Source organism: Chrysoperla carnea, chromosome 5 (genome assembly GCF_905475395.1).
Source record: "Chrysoperla carnea chromosome 5, inChrCarn1.1, whole genome shotgun sequence".
Classification (NCBI taxonomy): domain Eukaryota; kingdom Metazoa; phylum Arthropoda; class Insecta; order Neuroptera; family Chrysopidae; genus Chrysoperla; species Chrysoperla carnea.
The window spans coordinates 7,803,738-7,823,784 of record NC_058341.1 but is presented as its reverse complement, the minus strand read 5'-3'; the positions used below and the strand labels follow the sequence as shown (position 1 = coordinate 7,823,784).

At 28.9% G+C, this 20,047-nt stretch overlaps 3 protein-coding genes across 3 annotated transcripts in view; 2 read left to right on the top strand and 1 right to left on the bottom strand.

Moving 5' to 3' along the window:
• The window catches only part of LOC123300413 (nucleolar pre-ribosomal-associated protein 1), a 51,710-nt gene extending 47,009 nt beyond the window's left edge, over positions 1-4,701 (bottom strand). The window contains exons 1-5 of the mRNA XM_044882985.1: positions 4,075-4,701; positions 2,366-3,611; positions 1,810-1,942; positions 1,566-1,746; positions 243-485 (exon numbers count right to left, since the gene is read on the bottom strand). Of these exons, the coding sequence (XP_044738920.1) occupies positions 243-485; positions 1,566-1,746; positions 1,810-1,942; positions 2,366-3,611; positions 4,075-4,627 (2,356 nt within the window). The 5' untranslated portion in view covers positions 4,628-4,701. The remainder of the gene's footprint in view (positions 1-242; positions 486-1,565; positions 1,747-1,809; positions 1,943-2,365; positions 3,612-4,074) is intronic.
• A 959-nt stretch (positions 4,702-5,660) lies between these two features.
• Positions 5,661-8,225, top strand: LOC123300250 (recQ-mediated genome instability protein 1-like). Its single transcript, XM_044882789.1, has 3 exons — positions 5,661-6,435; positions 7,148-7,860; positions 8,059-8,225. The coding sequence occupies exons 1-3, from the start codon at positions 5,697-5,699 to the stop codon at positions 8,215-8,217; spliced, it is 1,611 nt and encodes a 536-aa protein (XP_044738724.1). The 5' UTR covers positions 5,661-5,696; the 3' UTR covers positions 8,218-8,225.
• Positions 8,226-9,512: 1,287 nt separating this feature from the next.
• On the top strand, positions 9,513-15,233 carry LOC123300948 (macoilin). Its single transcript, XM_044883628.1, has 10 exons — positions 9,513-9,742; positions 11,011-11,152; positions 11,535-11,661; positions 11,737-11,866; positions 12,157-12,623; positions 13,028-13,556; positions 13,767-13,931; positions 14,147-14,433; positions 14,554-14,817; positions 15,002-15,233. Exons 1-9 carry the CDS (start codon positions 9,663-9,665, stop codon positions 14,805-14,807), a joined length of 2,181 nt encoding a protein of 726 aa, XP_044739563.1. The 5' UTR covers positions 9,513-9,662; the 3' UTR covers positions 14,808-14,817; positions 15,002-15,233.
• Positions 15,234-20,047: the final 4,814 nt, after the last annotated feature.

Below are 20,047 nucleotides of genomic sequence, written 5' to 3'. Positions count from 1 at the left end.
TATTTGTCCATCATGTTTAATACCATATTTTAAACAAAATTTCATGAAACTCGACCATGTTGAATTTAAATAAATTTCATTTAAATTTCCAATAATTTTTTTATACTTATAAAAAAATTTATGCATTTTCATAAAAATTAATTTAATCTTAAATAAATCGTTTCGTTTAAAACAATTAATCGCTAAAATAATTAACGTTTGTAAGTAATTATGAATTATTTTCGAATTATCTTTATCAATACATTTGATATAAATTTTCTCTAATAAATCCAAATGAAATTCTTCTACAATTTCATATTTATTCACTTTTAACGCAATTTGTTCAGCTTTTTCAATCGGCATACATTCGACGATTAATTTTATTAAACTATTTGAATTTTCCCGCGTAAAAACACCAGCTTTATGTGGTTTTTCAATTGTTTTTAATATTAAATATTCATATTCATCATAAATTGTTTGAATTTGTTCGAAATCTTTAATATTAACTAATGGTAAGATTATTTCTTTATTTTTAATAATTTTATCGAAATTTTTTCGTACATATTCGAAAAATATTTCATTGGATTCGACACAAAACGCTATTAATTTTGAATCATTTTTCGTAATTTGTGTTTTATTTAAAAGTGTTTCAAAAAATTCGATTGTTAATATATCGAAGAAATGTGGATACTTTTGTAAATAAATCAATAAGTTTTCTGTTAATAATTCGATATTAACCTCTTTTAACGACATATAAATTTTTATAATTGATTTAAAATGATCTTTTGTTAGAATATTATTTAATTCAATTTTATTCGAGTTAATTTTTAAACAATATATTAATAAATGATAAAATACTGACGGGGTATTATTTACAACAAAAGCATCTTCTGGTAAAAGTATTAAATTTTCTAGAATTTGTAAACATTCCGAATTATTTAATTGAAATATTTGAATTAAATATGTAAAATTTTCAATTTTATCGAAATATTTTCGATATTTTTTCATAGCTAATAAAATACTTGTAACAAATTTTTCATGATATGATTTAAGAAATTCATCTAAATTAAATTGTTTTAATAAATTTTCCGTTAATTTCAATAAAAATTCCGTTGTAAATTTTATATTCGAATTTTTTCGATAGTTAAACGGTATAAAATAACTTCGAATAAATGGATTATTATAAATAATTTTTAATAAATCATTTTTATTTGTTTTTTCATGTAATATTTCAAATATTTTTTGTGTTATTTCCACAAAACTAGATACTTGTTCGAATTTTAAAGCTTTTTTTTGTACTAATTGTGTAAAATAAAAAATACACATTTCTAGGGTGCTAATTTTAAATTGTTCTTTATTATTTTCATCAAATTTCAAATTAATTTCCTCCGATAATAAACTTTGACTCAAATCGTTAATTATTGTAAAATTTTCGTTGTCGAAATCTAAATGAATTGGTGTAGAGCTCCAAGAATTTATGTAAGTCAAAACTTGCTTACAATATTTTTTATTTAAATTATATTTCGATAAAATTTGAATGAAAATTTCTGGTAATGTTTGTGCATGGAATATATTAATCAAAACACACGATAAATATTTCCAATCTGATTTTGTAAACGTATATTCATCATTTTTCTCAATTAAATCGAATACAGCTAAAATTAACGGAGTAACAATTATATGTTTCACAGTTTGGATGTTTGTATTCGAGGAATATTGAATTACATCGAAAATATCATCAATTTCAGTCGCGGATTCGAAATTAATCTGATTTTTTAATAAATTTATTTGCTCTGTATATTCAATTAAATTTTTATATGCATATCGTACACTAGTACCTAATAAATTTCCTGCATTATAATTTTCACAAAATTCTAACCAATAATTAATTTCATGTTGATTATTCTCGAAAATTCCCGTTTGAATTAAAATTTTCTTTAAGACATGTACAGAATCTGAATTTTTTAATAAAACATTTAAATAACTTAGAAAATATTCTTTATCCGGTGTGAAAGCATTTGAATCTAATTTAAAAAATAAATCGGATGCTTTTAAAATAACTTCGAAACTTTCTGTAAGAAAGTTTTCGGGAGTGAATTCACTAGACAAGTCATCGAGAGACCGCGGAAATATTTGATAATACAATTCAAGTAATTCAATTATTCCAATTTTAATATTAAAATCATTTAAATATTTTCCAAAAATAATTTGTGATTGCTTATAAACCATTTTGTTATCGGGTATTGACCATATTTTAAATAAATCGGTTACAGATGGTAAAATTTTTATTAAATTTTCATACAACGTTGTTTTAAAACTTTTTATATCAGTGATTATATTTTGTATCGAATTAATAAACTCATTAAAATTCCTTAAAATGGTTAACAAAAAATCGATGTTAATTTCACGGATATAGGGGTCACCATGTGAAATAATTTTGGTTTGGCTAAATACTTTTAGAATGACATTTGGGGTAAATAAGTTTTGGGTCAATTGTATTAATTGTTTTGAATTTAAATCTTTTAAATCTTCGATTAAAATATTATTTTTAATCGATGTAATAACCCCTTTTACAAACATTATAACATTAAGCCATTTTATTGAAGCTCTAGGCTCCAAATAATTATCCACACTCCCGATTATAAACGAATATAAATCAGGACATGCACATGCAATTTTTATAACTAATTCAGAAACGTATTTATGTTCCCATGGTCGTTCTAAACATTCTAACATTGTGTAAATTAAATTATTAAATCGTTTTCCACTCGTTCCATACGTTTTATCATGAAATACAATCCCGTATTTTCGAGATGTACAAAGAACAATTAAAAAATTATGTACAACTTCAATTACAATATTTTTTTCATTTTCATCAATGAAATTTTCCGTACTATTTGATTTTTTACGAATTTTTGCTTTCCAATATTTACGCCCTTTCCAATTATATAAATTGACAATATTTTTTAATACGGGTGAACTAAATGTATACAATTTTGATGTTTTTGTTATACTAGAACTTTCGAGAACATTTCTTTGTAATGTTGTTAAAACTAGATTAACAAGTTGATAGTCATCGTATATTAATTCCTCGAAAATACTACCGACAACACCTTTTTTCTCTAATAAATTGCGTATATTCGAAGAATTTCCTTCGATTAAAAATGATAATAAAAAATGTATGAATGCTGTACGAACGGAATTCAATGAAGAACCATCATTTTGTTGGGTTAAATTTTCTAGAATCTGTTCGGTGAAATTTAATTGTAATAGAATTTCTTTGGCTAATAAAGGGGATAGGGTAACAATTGAGGTCAATAATTTTAGCGTAACTCGTTTCTGTTTGAGTGTAGAAAATGGACTAAGTCCTGAATGTATTGTAATTAGATAATTATTTAATAAATAGCGACAACCTTCGATTGCATTTTGAGCATTTTGGATAGCATTCGATTGAATTTTGAGTAACAGAATGTTTACAGCTTCAAAAACTGGTGTAGCTAACGATAAATTTTTTTTATCTTGTGTATCCAATAAATGTAAAATTTCGACGATATTTCCACCGGAGTTTATATAATCCAAGGCAAGATCCTGTGAAGTGTTTGCTCCACACTGTTCCACAAATTCTTTTACAGCTGTAATTATAAAATAAATATATTGAATACAAAATCGGGACTATTAATAGCAGAGTCCAGAAATACCAAGCCTAACAGAAATCCTTAAATATTATATAAATAATAATGGGAGTTTAACGTCCGTTTTTGTGACATATGCCTAATCACAGAGGCCACCCACATCATTATTTGTTAATCTCTCTTTATTCAATTTCAAACATATTTACAATTACATTTTTGATGTGGGTGGAGTCGGTTGCTTCGTTCTTTTCCAAACGACGACAATGTGATCAATTCTGCACTCCCATTAATTATATATTGTTCACACTGCCGCTGCCTGGATTCGAACCCGCAACCTAAGACTAAATAGTCTAACGTTCTAAGACTAACGCCTTAGACCGCTCGGCCATTTAGGCTCTTCCTTAAATATTAATTGGGATCTCAAAATTTCACTTGGCTTCATTAAAAATTTATAAACACCTACCTTCAATACCATCAGAAGAATGTAATTTCTTTTTAAAATTCTCAATTGAGAAATTACTACGTGGTTTCGTTTCAGTAGATTTCTCATGCTTCTCCTCATTTTCATCACTATTTTCAGAATCTTCAACACCATTTACTTCGTTCACTAAATCCACTTTAACCTTTTTAGAATTATTTATACCATTTAAGGTATCATTATCCGTGGGGTCAGTAATTTTACGTTTCTTTTTATGTTTTTTAGGCGAATCATTTTTAGAAATTTCATCTTTGATACTGCCTTCTAACACAGTTTGATCGTTAATATCTTCTTGATTAAGTTGAGTATCGTCTTCGTGTACATCCTTCGATTCATTTATGGTATCATTATCCGTGTGTTTGCGTTTCTTTTTATGTTTTTTAGGCGATTCACTTTTAGAAATTTCATCGTCGATGCTACCTTCTAACAAAGATTGAGAGTAACTATTTTCTTGAATAACTAAAGTATCATTTTTATCAGCATCCTTTGATTCAATATTTATCTTGGATTTACGTTTTTTCTCTTTTTTTATGGACATAGTTGAAAATTTTTATCGCACATGTGATAGATAAACTGAAATTAGGTTATATTTTTTTACAAACTTTGATTTGAATCGTATTTAGTTCGTGCAAGTGTAGTCAGATGTCGCTTAAATCCAGTGCGATATTTTTAGCCACAGACTTGTATTCAATATAGACTGCTGATACAAATACGTACAAAATAATTTGGTGGAAGTGATGGGAATAGCAAATAATAATCATAGTAATACATAAGAAAGGTACCAAAAATGGGTCCCTAGCACCTAGATCAAGGGGTCCTTTGCGCCCTCCTTGAGAACAACCTGTCTCACGAAGGCGAGACGTCTTCGGGCGAGACCATAATAGGCCCGATATCCAACTTATTTCGTTGATAGTCAATTATAATCACAATTAAACACTACCTAAATGTAATCAACACGATTAACAAGACCTAAGCGCTAAAATAAACTCAGTACATCCATTAAAAAAAAATCGGAAAATAATAGAAACACACCTAAAACGATTAAATTACACTAATTAGTTAATGAACAGGAGCATAATGAAAACGGCCAAAATACTTAAATAATGTCACTATACAAATAATCCACAAAATGTTAATAAAGGCAATCAATTGAGAATACACACAAAGAAATTTAACGAATTTCAATGACAAGCAAACGAATTTTGAAAGACGTATTGTTTATTTATTTAAAAATATATAAAATATTGTTTCCCCAACAACCATTGAAATGGATAAATTATTATCAAAACTAATAGATGGCCCTCCACGAATATAATGTGTAGAGCCACCTAGAGAAAGGCACTTTCAGAGAACGAAAATAGTAAAAATTTTACAGGGAGTTGTAGATCTATTTTAAATTAAAAACTATAATCTGTGCTGGCACGCCTAAACCATATTGTACCTATCGTTAAATAGTATTGATTCAGATGCTAAACGAAATCCGTCTAAGTGCAGTTTTACTGTCACAGGCTCCAGGGATGATATAGAAGAGAACTGAAGGTCTATATTTATTTAAGTCTATATGTTATTAATATGCTGCTTAGGAGTGAAAACCCCGAAAGAAAAATATGAATGAATTTGAAAAGGTAAAATCATATTTTTCAACACGATACATTCATGCATCCGATGAATGGATAAAATCATGTATAATTTGGTACAAGGAAAATTATAACACGGACACAGTGACAAATAATGGCATACAAATTATTTACGAGCAATGGTTAAGTGCCGATTTACGTGATATAGAAGTAGGATGTTTACCAGAAAATTTAAAATCATATAAAAAAGTTACACTTCCCGGTAAATACGCCTTACAAATGCACTACGTGATTGATTCAAGTAAACCGGCATATACACAATTACAAGTAATTCGAAATGTAAACACTACAAATGAACAAGTAACCGCCGAAACACAACCATCATTTATCGCAACCCCTAAATCAAATCGTGTCTTAAACATGTTACTATGTGATGGTATCCAGGAGGTGAAAGGTATGGAGTATAGGATAATTAAAAAAATTCATACGGATTTAACACCGGGCATTAAATTATTAATTATCGGTCCAGTGGATTGTCGTAATGGTGTGCTGTTTTTAAAGGAAAATAACGTTCAAATATTGGGTGGTGAAATTGAAGAATTATTGCATAAAAATGCATACGAAAATATTTTATGTCGAATGATTGGTTTACCCGAAAATCCAAATCCGAAAATTAACGAAACTGTAAATACAACGATCCAAAATGTGAACGTAGCTAGTGAAAATATTCAAATTGATGGTTTTGATGATGACGATTTTATGATGGCAGGTAAATATTTAAAAAATAAATTACCAATCGTTAAAATGGCCCCGATTTTTGTATTTTTTGAGTTAATACTGCTTTATTTACCAAGATTTCAAACTTCTTCGGAGTACTTCCCACAATAAATTTGCTAAAATTCAAGAAAAGTTTTGTTTCCAAGTTTCTTAAAAATTCAAAATTGAGTAAGCATAGTAATTTTGACCCCAAAAATACTAGAAACGCTTTTATTCGATGAAATGATGCATAGTTTCTGAGATATTGTCATAAAACCCCTACGAAGAACGGTTTCTCGAATCCCATTTCAGGCAATTTCTTAGCAAAAACTTGTTTACTAGTGAAATGAACAAGATTTTCGTGACTTTTGTGATCCAGAAAATACGAAAATTGTATTAATTTAATGAAAGGATGCATAGTTTCTAAGATTTCATCATAAAACCCAAACGAAGTTCGATTTCAGGCAATTTCCTAACAAATACTTGGTTACTAGGTAAATAAACAAGATTTCCGCGACTTTAATGATCCAAAAATACTTAAATTGTACTTATTTGATGAAATGATATATAGTTTCTGAGATTTCATCATAAACAAAAACGAAGATCGATTTGAGGCAATTTCTTAGCAAATACTTGTTTTCTAGTCAAATTAACAAGATTTTGGTGACTTCTGTTTCCACAAATATTTGTTCTCTCTTCATTAAATTATGTATATTTATTTGCAGATATTCCAATTGAAGAATTTGAACAAAATTTTGAAAATCCACCAAGAAATACTGCTCAAACCAATACGAGAAACCAACAAAACAATCAAAATCAAACAAGAAATATTGCTCAAAATAATGCCAGAAGAGAATATGAACATAATATTGAAAATCAATCAAGGAATAGTGCTCAGATTTATTCCAGAAAAGAATACGAAAATGAACCAACGACAACTGCTCAAAATAATGCTCAAGATGAATACGAACATTCTATTACGCATTCATCAACAATCGCTCAAATTGATGCAAGAATCGATGAAGAATTTGAAAATATTGACTTTGATTTTGACGATAATCATATCGATGACAATATTTTTACAACCACAACAAATGAAAAAGTATTAAATACTCAAAATAATGAAAACCAAAATAAAATTACTCCAAAAATAGTATCGAAGAAACCGTTCGTGTACATCAAACAACTTGTGGGTAATACACATTTACCAAAACAAAAGTATACAGTTAAAGCACGAATTAAAACTTTAGTTGATAAATTACGATTTACGAATAAACAATGGATGTTAAAATGTGAAATTGTTGATGCAACTAGTTCAATTATTGTTGATTTCTCGAATCGTGTTATTGAAGAACTTGTCGGCTATACAGCTGAACAAATGCCAGCTATTCGACGTGAAATTGCTACCAGTAGTTTTCATAAAGAACAACTTTTACAGGTAATGAGAACTAAAGGGTATTCCATTTTCTTGTTTTGTCCTAGATTGTCTTATATTTTGAAATCTGGCAAATATAAGAATATTTCTGATAATCAGGGCCGAAAGTAGAGCTGAAAGGCCCCGAAGCAAAACCAAATAATCTATGGAGCCCATTCAAAAAATCACTCGTTATAATAAATATTAAATTATATGTTTTAGGCTTTGGAAAATGCAAAAACTAAATTATTATCACTTGATTGTTTAATGGACATCGAATTTTCTGAAACAAGAGCAGTACCATTAGTTACAAGGTTCAAAGAATTTTATTATTCTGATTTAAGTAATTTAGAAAAACGAATTTCGTATGCACTTTCTTGAATTACTTGTTTGTTTCGGGAGCAATCCCTACTTTAAAATTTAATAATAAGTAATTTATTTACTTTTATAAATAAATAAAAAAATATTTTTATACCAAACTGACAAAAAAAATTCTAGTTTATTTATACTTTTCCTCTCAAAATATTTAACTAATTGTAAGCCCCGCTATTCAAATCAACGTATTATGTGATTTCTGAATCACATGCCTTAAAATTTAAGGGAAGGGTCATAATTTGAAGAACAAATGATAAACTTAAAAGGATTTTATCAACATTGAAAAATGGTAGGTACCCTGGTAATCTCAATTAGAACTACTGAAAATTGGTTCACTTCCTGTTTTAATTAATACGAATAATTATCGCCAGTTGGTGAGGTTTACAGAGTCCTCGAGGTCCAAAACTTGAGAAAATGTTAATAAACCATCCCTCAATAACATCACAAAGTTGAAACTATCTGTCGACTGTACTATTCCATTTACACGAATTAAGCGAATTTTATGATCGTCGATAATTCTAAATAATTATGCAATAAAATTATACGAAAGCTATACGATCATTCCTTGGCAGTTTTATCTGTATTTCTATCAAATTAAATTGTATAAAATTTTCCACCGTGTTTGTTTATATGTGAAAAACTTATTTTTATGACGATTACAATAAAATTTTACGCCAAATATCAATTGTTAGTATTTAAAAAGAATCTACATATGTATAATTATTTTAGTATAATAATAAACGTATAAAGGTGTCCCGAAATTAACGCATGATTTGAATTTTACGCCATTTGTGTGGAAAAGTGTTCTAAAACAGCTGAAAACATATAGCTAAAAACATGCTAGAGAAATAATAAGTGATAAAAAATATAAACAGTACTTTGCTTTCTTTTAATTGTGTATAGGCAATTTTATTACAGATATGATATACAAATTACATACTGGACAAAATTATATCTTAAAAACCAAATCGATTCGGCATATTTTTAGATCGTGGGTCTAGTTTTCGCCACTATAAGGTTTAAAATGAGGGATAAATCATGAAATTTGATTAAGGAATGAGAAAAATTTCGCGAGTGGCAGAAAAACAGGCTAAAGAAATAATATATAAGATAATACAAACTTCAAAAATAAATAAAAAATTTTAATTATAATCTATAAAAGTATTTCTTGCGTTAATTTTGAGACACCTTATACAAACAAATAATTAGAATTTACGCGCAAACGTTATGAACTCTCGAATATAAACGATATTAAAATGATGAATTTTAGAGCCATCTATTTGTAACTTCCGTGAGCTTGTCAAATCAGGCAAGTTGACAACAAAAGACATTTCCTAGCAAGAATTAATTGTGCCTCGATGATATCGTGCTTTCAAAATTTGGCCTTCATTCCAAAGGAGTGACCGTACTGGCCCCCAAAAAAATTCAATTAATTGTGTTTTCTGTAAATTATGAAGAGACGGAATGTGGAGTGTGGTAAAATTAGACGTTCGGTTAAGCGGAACAAAATTACTGAAGGGATTTACGGAAGGTACAAACACAATCGGTTGTTTTTTTTTATGTTCAGAATGTGATAAGCACGCATAAACATTTGTTATTGTTGATGAATAATTGTGTATAATCACATTCTAAACGTTTACTTATAAACATATGTCCATCAAAATGGCCTAAAATCATGAATTTCAATTATTTGTTGATATTATTTTTTTTCAATTTTTGAAATTATCTAATTTAATTTTTAGATTATTTATATCATTTTTTAATTATTCTTAATATCAATATCAAATTATTATATGTAAAATTATGGAGGAATTCTCATTTTAGGTTATATTTTGAAAATATTCTTAGTTTTATTTGTAAATGTTAAAAATTAAAAAAAAAAATTTAAAAATATTCAAAATGTGTTTAATTTTCACACATTTTTTTTAATGGCAGAATGCCAAGTTTAATCTTGGACGAATATATCATTACTTCATTAGATAATTTACAGAAAATGAATTTTTTGAGTCGTATATTTTACTTACGTACTTAAAATATCATTAGATTTATTTCAAAACAAAATATTTATAAGTAACTCAAAATTAGGCCAGTTATGATAAGTTTGATCGCCGTTTTAGCAAATTTTCATTCGCTGAAAATTTTTGTTTATTGGGTAAAAAAGTTGTACCTATAAACAAAACTTGATTGTTTTTTTATTGATTGTAGAAATTTTTTAATCGAAACTTTTATCTTGTAGAAATTTAAATGAATACCTTGATTTTAAAAAATTTATCGTTTTTATAGACCCTGTGTATATGAATTATATATCAAGGTATAGGTAGGTATTAATTTTAGTCCAAAGTTTGTATCGCTTAGAAATATTGATGATACGAACAAAATTTTAATATAGGAGTTCATAAAATCATCTAATTAATCCATTTACGTTTTTCCATCCTTCTGTCTGTGAACACGATAACTCAAAAACGAAAAGATATATCTTAATTTTTAAACAACTTTTGTTTGAAACATTTTTTGGTAAACAACACTGTTTCCCTGCGCGAGCGCCAATTAAGACAAAACTTTGTGTCTCTTAGAATCTGTAAAATCACGTTTAATGTTCGGGGCAGTTCTCCGGCTCGAGCTATCGCTGTAACCTCGCGCCTGTAGGAACATATCTAGTCTACCTTATGGATAATCCACCTCTTATTAGAGATTAATTAGTAAACTAAGGACTTGCATTATACGACCGAATTTTAATCGAGTGTTCATATTTTAAAATATTATATATTTTTATCGAAATATTTTTTGTTTAAATTGCAGTACGTTGCTGTACTTGAAATTCTTATTACTATGGTTGTTAGTGATATTAGCAGATTTCTTGTTGGAATTCCGCTTTGAGTTCCTTTGGCCATTTTGGTTATTAGTACGCTCTGTCTACGATTCTTATAAATATCAAGGATTGGTAAGTTTACTTCAAGTATCCTATGAGCCAGACCTGACAAATTTTTTATCGTGCTCTAAACTTGCATTAGTTAATTTATTTTGATTGTTTCAATTTCTTGGAATACATTCAGTAAGGAAAACTCAAAAAATAAAATCGCATATATTTGACGGCGAGAATAGTATTTATCGAGATATCCCAGAAAATGTCTCAAAAATATTAAGCTTCGTGTAGGATTTTGAGAGATATCGTAGAAAATATTTGAGCAATCGTTAAATATGAAATCAATTTCTACATTTTATGGGTCTTTTCAGGCAAGTTCAAAGCACGTCGAAAATTTGGCAGGTCATTTCCATTTATTTAATTTAAATTCAATAACAATTTTTGTTTAAATTTGTTTTAGGCATTTTCAGTGTTTTTTGTGTGTATAGCTCTTACTTCAGATATGGTGTGCTTTTTTTTCATCCCAGTTCACTGGCTTTTTTTCGCTGCCAGTACTTATGTCTGGGTTCAATATGTTTGGCACACAGGTATGATAAACATTTATTTTTAATGCGATTTGGATTGTGATATTAACAAACAAATTTGTGCTTTTGTAATTTTAGATAAAGGTATATGTTTACCGACAATCATATTATGGATGTTATTTGTTTATTTGGAAGCTGCGGTCCGTTTAAAGGATTTAAGACATCTTCCATTTCATCTTGATCTCTGTAGACCATTTGCAGCTCATTGGTTAGTATATTTAAAATAGATTTTCGTTTCGAATATTTTAAAATCATTTCCAAAGGACGTCTATACTCAGTATAGTTGAGGCTGTTTCAGGACCTTAATAATGCACCAACTCTACCGCCGCCCAAATTTTGCTAGTTCAATCTGACTGTGTAAGTCAGTTCCTCGAAGCATTCTTAGACTATCTATCCTAGATTGGAATCTTGACTCCTGGAGAGCCCGAAGAGCAGCCTGATTATCTTGAGAAGATGATCTCGAAACTGTTATATTTTCATCGTCAAATTTTGTTTCAGCATTGGATATCCTGTAGTTACATTAGGTTTTGGTTTTAAGTCATACGTTGGTTACCGAATACGACAACGTAAGCAAAAAGATGTCGCAAAAGAGAATGAATTTTACGCACAGTTATTACAGCAAGCTTTACCTGTTGACTCACATACAACTACATCAAATGGTACACAACAATGTATGCCTGGAACAAATCAAACAGAAATTGTTACACAACCAGTAACAACAACAACCACAACAGTGACGTCATCAAAAAGTACGACACAACATACGAACAGACAGCATAATAATAGTACACAAAATATAGATAAATGGAAAAATACAACGGAAATATCACAACAAAATGGTGGTATTTTGGTTAATCATTGTATACAAAATGGTACAATACCACACAATACAAAAAATAATCACAGAAAATCTGTGGATAAAGTAAATAATACATCGTCCGCAGCATCGCCCACATCATTAGCAGGTGAGTTAGAAAAACCTTGTGTGCAACAAAGACGGTTTGAGACCCAGATATTCTTAACCTGACTTCCTGCAGGTTTCTGTAGGTGCAAATAACGTGTAGAGGTTTTCTTTTTCCTTCATATAAGTGTGATCATCAGAGATCCCTATGCTATGAAGGTGGTATTTCAACCGATAGTGTGCTGGCAAGAGCCTCGCCACATTTCTTAGCTGTACTCGAGCGAGTTTCAGACGAGCACAGTCGAATGGCTTTGCTGTCTTGCTATGGAAATAACAAACTTAAGGGAAAAAGATCTATTAAGCCACTTGTAATACTCTTTTGTTTAATAAGCGGTTTGATAGCAGACAGTTGCTTTGTGTTTAGTTAGGTAATACCCTATTAACGATCGTTGTTTTTTTTATTAACAGATAATAGAAATAAATATGTACATTTAAATGGTGGTACAACCCAAACGTCATCACCGATAAATAATGACATCAGTAGTCAAGAGTACACAACTACAGATCAACAAACATCAACAACAATGTCACGTAGTGATGAACTATTTGATGATACAACAAATACAATCACAACAAACAATGACAACAATATTATAGAAAAAGAGAGAAAAACAACAACAACATGTAATAATTTTAATAATAAAACAACAAATAAATGTGATAATAAAAACTCACAAAAGAAAAATAAACATAATAATAATAATAATAACAATAAAGAGAATAATGATAAAGATGGCAGCACGAATATTAATAATAATAATAATGAATATGTACAAAGATTGGAATGGGATTTAAAACGATTACGTAATGAATTACAAACAAGTCGAAATAATGAACAGGAGTTACGTACACAAATTAATACGTTCACATCAACAGAGAAATGTTTACGATTAGAAGTATCACAATTACAGCGTGATAATGAAGAATTACAAAATAAGTAAGTTGAGAAGTAATTTAGGTCTAGATTAGATTCGATTTAAGTTAGGAGTAATAATAACATAGGTCTGCTATTAAAAAACTGCCTAGGATTCCATCCAGACCCGACGTTACGCAGAAAGTCCACAGCCTTTATTTTAGTTTAAGCCTTTTATACTCAGTCCCATTTGGAAGAATTTAATAGTGTTCACATCTTTTGTTTTGATTTTAGAATACAAGTTATAACAGGTGCTCGTCAAGCAGAAAGACAAGCATTAGAAAGACGTGCGGGTGAAGAGAGAAGAGCACGTGCAGCAGTAGAAGCACAATTAGCGCATGAACGTCGTTCTCAACAACAGCGACGTCATGAGGAACAACAAGCACAACAGCATAATAAGTATGTTAAATTTCTCGAATTAAAAATTTTTAGCGATAGTGTAAAAAATTATTCGACCAATCAAATGGATCCGATTTTTGTATTTTTTGGATCAACATTACGGTTCATTTAATAATTGGATGTACAGTTTCTAGAGTAATTTATCGGATCAATTTCAGATGATTTCTTAGAAAAATGATATAGATTTTCTAGACATTTCTTTTATTGTTTTTCAGAAGTGAATGCACAGAACAATGTAAATCAAGACGTCGTGAGCTTGAATGTGAAGCACGTGATTTACGCAGTGCGTTACGTACAGCAGAAGAACGTTTGAGTAGTAATGAGCGTGAACGTTCAGCGGCGGTACAACAACAGCACGATGCTGATATTCTAATGTCTGCATTATCTGCAATGCAAGATAAAAATCAACATTTAGAAGATTCACTCAGTGCTGAAACACGTATTAAATTAGATTTGTTCAGTGCACTTGGTGAAGCCAAACGGCAATTGGAAATTCGAGACAGTAAGTTATCTGAACTCTTTTGATAATTGAATAACTGATTACAAAATTTTTTCTCCTGAACACGCTCCATTTTATAGGTAAAACAAGATCATTAATTAAAAATAAATTTTATTTTTATAGATTTAATACGATGTCAAGAAAAAGAGATCGATGAATTAAAGTCAAAAATAGCACAAGTTTTAGCAGTAATGCCAAATGATACATTTGGTAGTCCAACTCCAAGTTCAGTATCAAGTCGTGTACGATTAGCAGAAACTCCACCATGTCAAGCGGTAGTCAACGTACAGTCACATCCAGTTCCAACCAGCCAATTAGATCCTAATGCCACAGCCTATACTCCTAAAAACAGTCTTGTAGCGGGAACAGAAGCGTGAATTGTTTGAGGTTTGTTAGTTTATTATTATTTTTATGAGGGGGGCGATCAATTCGAACTTCGTTGCCAGAAAAGTCCGTTTAATGTCATATTCTTAAGGGTCTAACCTTTAAAAAATTGATTTCTTCAAATTTCTAGACCAGAATACTTGTCAATATTTTCATCGTAAAATACATTTATTTTTTTTATTTTTAGGAATATTACTTAACATGTTCACGAAGGCGTTTTACTGTATATGATTTTCAACCTTCGAAGGAAAAATTTTTTTGTTTATATACTGCAGAGAACGGTGATTTTAAATGCGTATAATTTTATTTTTTGATTTTCGATATCGACTTAATAATCACCTGTATAATCCGTATTATATTTAAACATTATAAATATTGTATTTATTTATTTATTATTCTTTTTTAATTTGTCGTAGAAAACTGCCACGATGTAAATTAATTTATTTAATTTATTATAAACAAAATATTGTTTACAAAATGAAGTCATTTTAATAATTTATTACGGTTTAAATTTGTATATTTTACTCTTTATAGTGTCCCATATTTTAAAACTCTTGGGTACATACTTTTTGTGGGTCGTTGTCCACCGTTAAACGCGATGATTTTGGATGATAGCCATGTATCGGAAAATTTAAAATAAAAAAAAAAAATTATCCATAATAATTTAAACTTATTGGAATCAAACTATTCTCAAATACGTTAAAAATGTGAAATTAACGTCAAAGAAATGTGGGGCACTATATAGATAAATGTGTATCCATAAATTTTTTTCTTTTGAAATAAAGTTAATTCAATTTTTCTTTTTTTAAACAACAAATAATTCTAATCGAAATTTACGATTAGATAATAACTAATTCCTCGAAAATCATTTATTTATAATTAATGTCTCTTAAACATCCTGTCAACAAAATCAAATATTTCCGGTTGATTTAAAAAAATTCGGCAGAGTATTAATTTAAAAAAAGAATTTTGTTTTATTAATTTTAGAATATAATGTGATTAGTTTTTGGGATGCCTAAAGGGGATCATAGACGTTCAATATTTTTCATCTTGTTTAGTGAAAGTAGTTAATTTTATTTTTATTTTTAACCGTTCTTCATTTTACCTGTTTTCTATGTTCATTATGAAGGGCTATGTACCGGTAATACAAGAAACAGAAAAAATTCTAAGCTGAAAAGTTTTTTCACGCCTAATATTTACTACCAAGCAACTATTCTGCTCTTTTTTTCTATCACTAACCGAAAATACATCGGATCAAAACAATCCTAAGAAAATTTATGTTTAGGATTTTGAATTGAAAACTTCGGAGCTAATAAAGAAAAGCCAATTCTTCCATTAAATTTGTATTAATTTCCAGATACTTTTATTAATTAGATTTCGAATTAGAGAACAAATTGAACGTCAATGGACCGCACTTCATCTCGACTTTTTATTGGATCTCTATTAAAAATTATTTTTTTAAGTTATTTGCATCAAATAATTTTTTTTTCAGTTTGCAGTATTTTTTTTTTTTTTTAATTTTACGAATAATATTATAATTTTAGTTTGTTTTTCTCTCATTATTAATTTTGTGATACTTGTGAAAATTACTTTTTAATTTTAAGGATTTATTATTATTGCAAATACGCTTAATTGTAATTTACATGAAAACAGTAATTATGTTTTAAGGGAAAAAAATTTTCTTTTTTGTTTTAAAAAAAAAAATTATACTGTGTTTTATTTATTTTTATTTATTTTAGGTCTAAATCCCAAGCGTACTATTTGACAGTTATTTCATAACGAGTGGAAATTTGATAGGCTGTTTCGAGGATTGGAGTCTGGAAAATTTTTAATTGCAAGCTTAACATTTATGAATATTTTGTCCAACATTTGAAAGAAAGGAATATCGAGTCTGTACCCTGCCTTGTTGAATGCTAGGCATGATTTTGAAAATAGCCTTTCAAATTTCCAAACGTTTTGAAACACACGCCTGGTTCTAGATTTATTTATCTAATTTATTTATTTTTTACTAATTTTATGCATTTAATGAATTTTGATTTTGCCAAGAACAACTCAACGCCATTGTATTTCTCAAAATGATGATGTCATCATGACGTAATTGTATAAAAAAAAGATTAAAAAACAAAAATAATATGAAAATTATACAATAAAAGGTGTTTGTACCTAAAAAATTGTCTTTTCATAAGCATAAAGAATGGATTGCTCTTGTTATTCTGCTACTGTTCGATGTTGTGACACCAGTAAAAGCCACCATACACGCTCAATCGAGATTGACAATCTATTTTGCGATTGATACTATCAATCAAGATCACCTCTCGTATATCTTTGATTGAAGAGTAATCATTTGAAAATAATTTGTTGATAGAAAAAAATGATTAATAATAATAATAATACAAAAGAGGGGTACCACAAATTGGTTCCTAATACCTTGACCAAGGGGTTCTTTGTGCCCCCTTTAAGAACAATCTGCCACTAGATCTCGAATCACAATGATTGTCAATCTTTACTGATTATGTGTAGTGGCCTCAATTGTCGACTATTTTTGAATTATTTTATTCAGTATTAAGCGGGTAATCTTTTCTTTAAGTCTATGATATTTTTATATAACCCAAAGTCCTTATTATAAAACCATCGGGGTAGGAAAGATATGACAATACCAACGAAGAAGAAAATAGTTAAGTGGATACCGATTTTTCCTCTTTGTTTCATCCATTGTTTTAGTATAGAGTTTATATCTGAGAAAGGTAGATTTATCTACACTATGAACGAAAACCAGGGTTGGATTAACCATACCGGGGTCCCTAGGCAATGCAATTATCGGAGTCCTTTTCAGCCGTTTGGAAATTATTGCTTACTTCGCCTATAATAGTTAAAAAGTAATTCATTGCGTTAATATGGGTCGAATTATCTCGGGTTAGGATGGTTTTTGAACCTTTTTTGGAAGCTCAATTTATAATCTGACGGAAAATACAATCTTACGGTGACAGATATAATGGCTATAACTATTTAGCTTGATTGTCTAATAATAAAGGTAAGTAATTTTCAATTTGTTTAGTAGTTTAGCGAAGAAACTACAAAAACCGGGTACTAGTAAAGTAGTAAAAATCGCAAATAGCTATTTTGTTTTCGATCTGGATAAAAATTAATATTAATGTAAAAGTATTTATTTATATTTATTAGATCAATTATATTATTCATATCAAAATAATCGGATTAATGTTACTAGTTTTAAGTAGCAGTCACGGTCAAGGTCACTTGTCGATCATTTGTAATTTTGTATTGTACTTGAATGCAACTTGATTAAACATTTGAAAGCTGACTGTTATCTTTACAATTATTGCATTTAAGTAATGCGTCATGCCAAGATAATTCAAAGGGCTGCCAACTCTCCAGTTTTCGAGTCGTTTCTCCGGTCTCCGTTTTTTTATTTGCTACTTTGATAACATTTATCTCTAAGCCCGAACAACATAATTGGTATTATTTTTTTATATTCATAATAATATACCTATAATTTAATTTAATCCTCTGATATGAATAATTTGTTACAAAAATCTACGGACTCTTACTGACTTTAAAAAAAGTTTAAAATTGTATGATTTTCTAAAAACTTTTTTTCTCGAACAAAAAGGTATTAAGTATTTAGTGGTCTTCGATTTTTCGGAATTTTGATTTGGCAGCAATAACTTTACTAGGAGAGTTTTTCCATATTGATTTTCTAATTAACTGATATTAGACATATTTATTATTAGATGACGTCGTATGGACTTCAAAAATAAACTATATAGTAGATGATAAATGATAAAAGATAAATGCGTATTTTCTAATCTAATTTTCTCGATGGAGATGATCGAATATATCTTACGTCATTTTCATTGATTAAAAAGAATGAATCGTATGGGTAACATAGAAGACTATGCTTTTACGGACTTTGCTACGATAAGTCCAAGAGTTACAAGTGGCAACGATTCGAGTTGGAATATTTTGTAAGGAAACTTGGAAATTTTGAACCAACAAAGAATATTAGCGTAAGGTCTGCGAATGGCCGATATACCTGTATCCCACTACCATTTTTACTGAAAGTATACTTTTCAGCCTCTTCCAAAGAAGAAGCGAAAAAAGTAGACCCAAGTTTAGCTTTATACTCGCATCACGATTGCATCCATGAACAGACGTTTCAAAACTGACCTATATAAAAAATTAAAATGTATACACAGGGTATAATCTTTTTGGAACGATAAGAGTCCACGTTTGCATATATTTTTACATAATAATAAACACATGGTCATTATCTGTCACTTTTTTTAATTTTTTCGATAAACAAAAATGTTAAGTTTATGTTTAAATTTAAACAATGTTAGAATGCGAAGACTTCATTAGAGTCTTCGTAGAAAAAATAATAATAATTTGTGGGTCTGGAATTTTGTTTTGAATTTGAATAATCTAATTCATTATAGTTTTATCAATAAATATATTGGTTATGATCATTTATTTTCTTTTAAATAAGTCTGTGTATGAAATATTAGTTTCAAGGTGAAATTATTATTTCAAATATTATAATTGCAATATTTCTTAGAATTTGATTGATAATAAAATCGATCGCATACTTTCTATGAAGTGTTTTGTTATATTGAACTGTTTTTAATTTGGCAAATATTTTTAAAGTAAGTATTTAATTCGCAATATGTTTACTTTTATTTTAGTTTAAAATGTTAGTAACCTTTAATAATATGATTTGCCGAATGCCGCGAATTAAAAAAAAACCGCGTTACCATTGTTACCTATTCTGAATACTGAATTGAATTTAGGAACTCATAAAAGTCGATAAAAGCGCATGTAATTCAGATGCTCATATCTTTTTGGGCAATTGTCGAAATGCGCAACATTTTTAATTGTTTAATTGTTTGAAAAAGCGGTAATTAATAAAAAATGCAAAAAAATTGCAAATACTTTAACAATAATTAATTTGCATAGTTTTTATACCATGTATAAATGAAATATATCAAAGTATACTAAGTTTAGTCCCAAGTTTGTAACGCTTAATTATATTCGCCTGTCTATCTGTCAACACGATTTTTTAAAAACAGAAAAAGGTATTAATTAAGCGGAAATTTTCATTGCGTGCTCAGGTCATAAAAAATAAGATCGAGTTCGTAAATGAGCAACGTAGGTCAATTGGGTCCTAGGTCCGTAAAGCCATCTTATAAATCGTTAGAGGTAGAACAAAAGTTTAAAT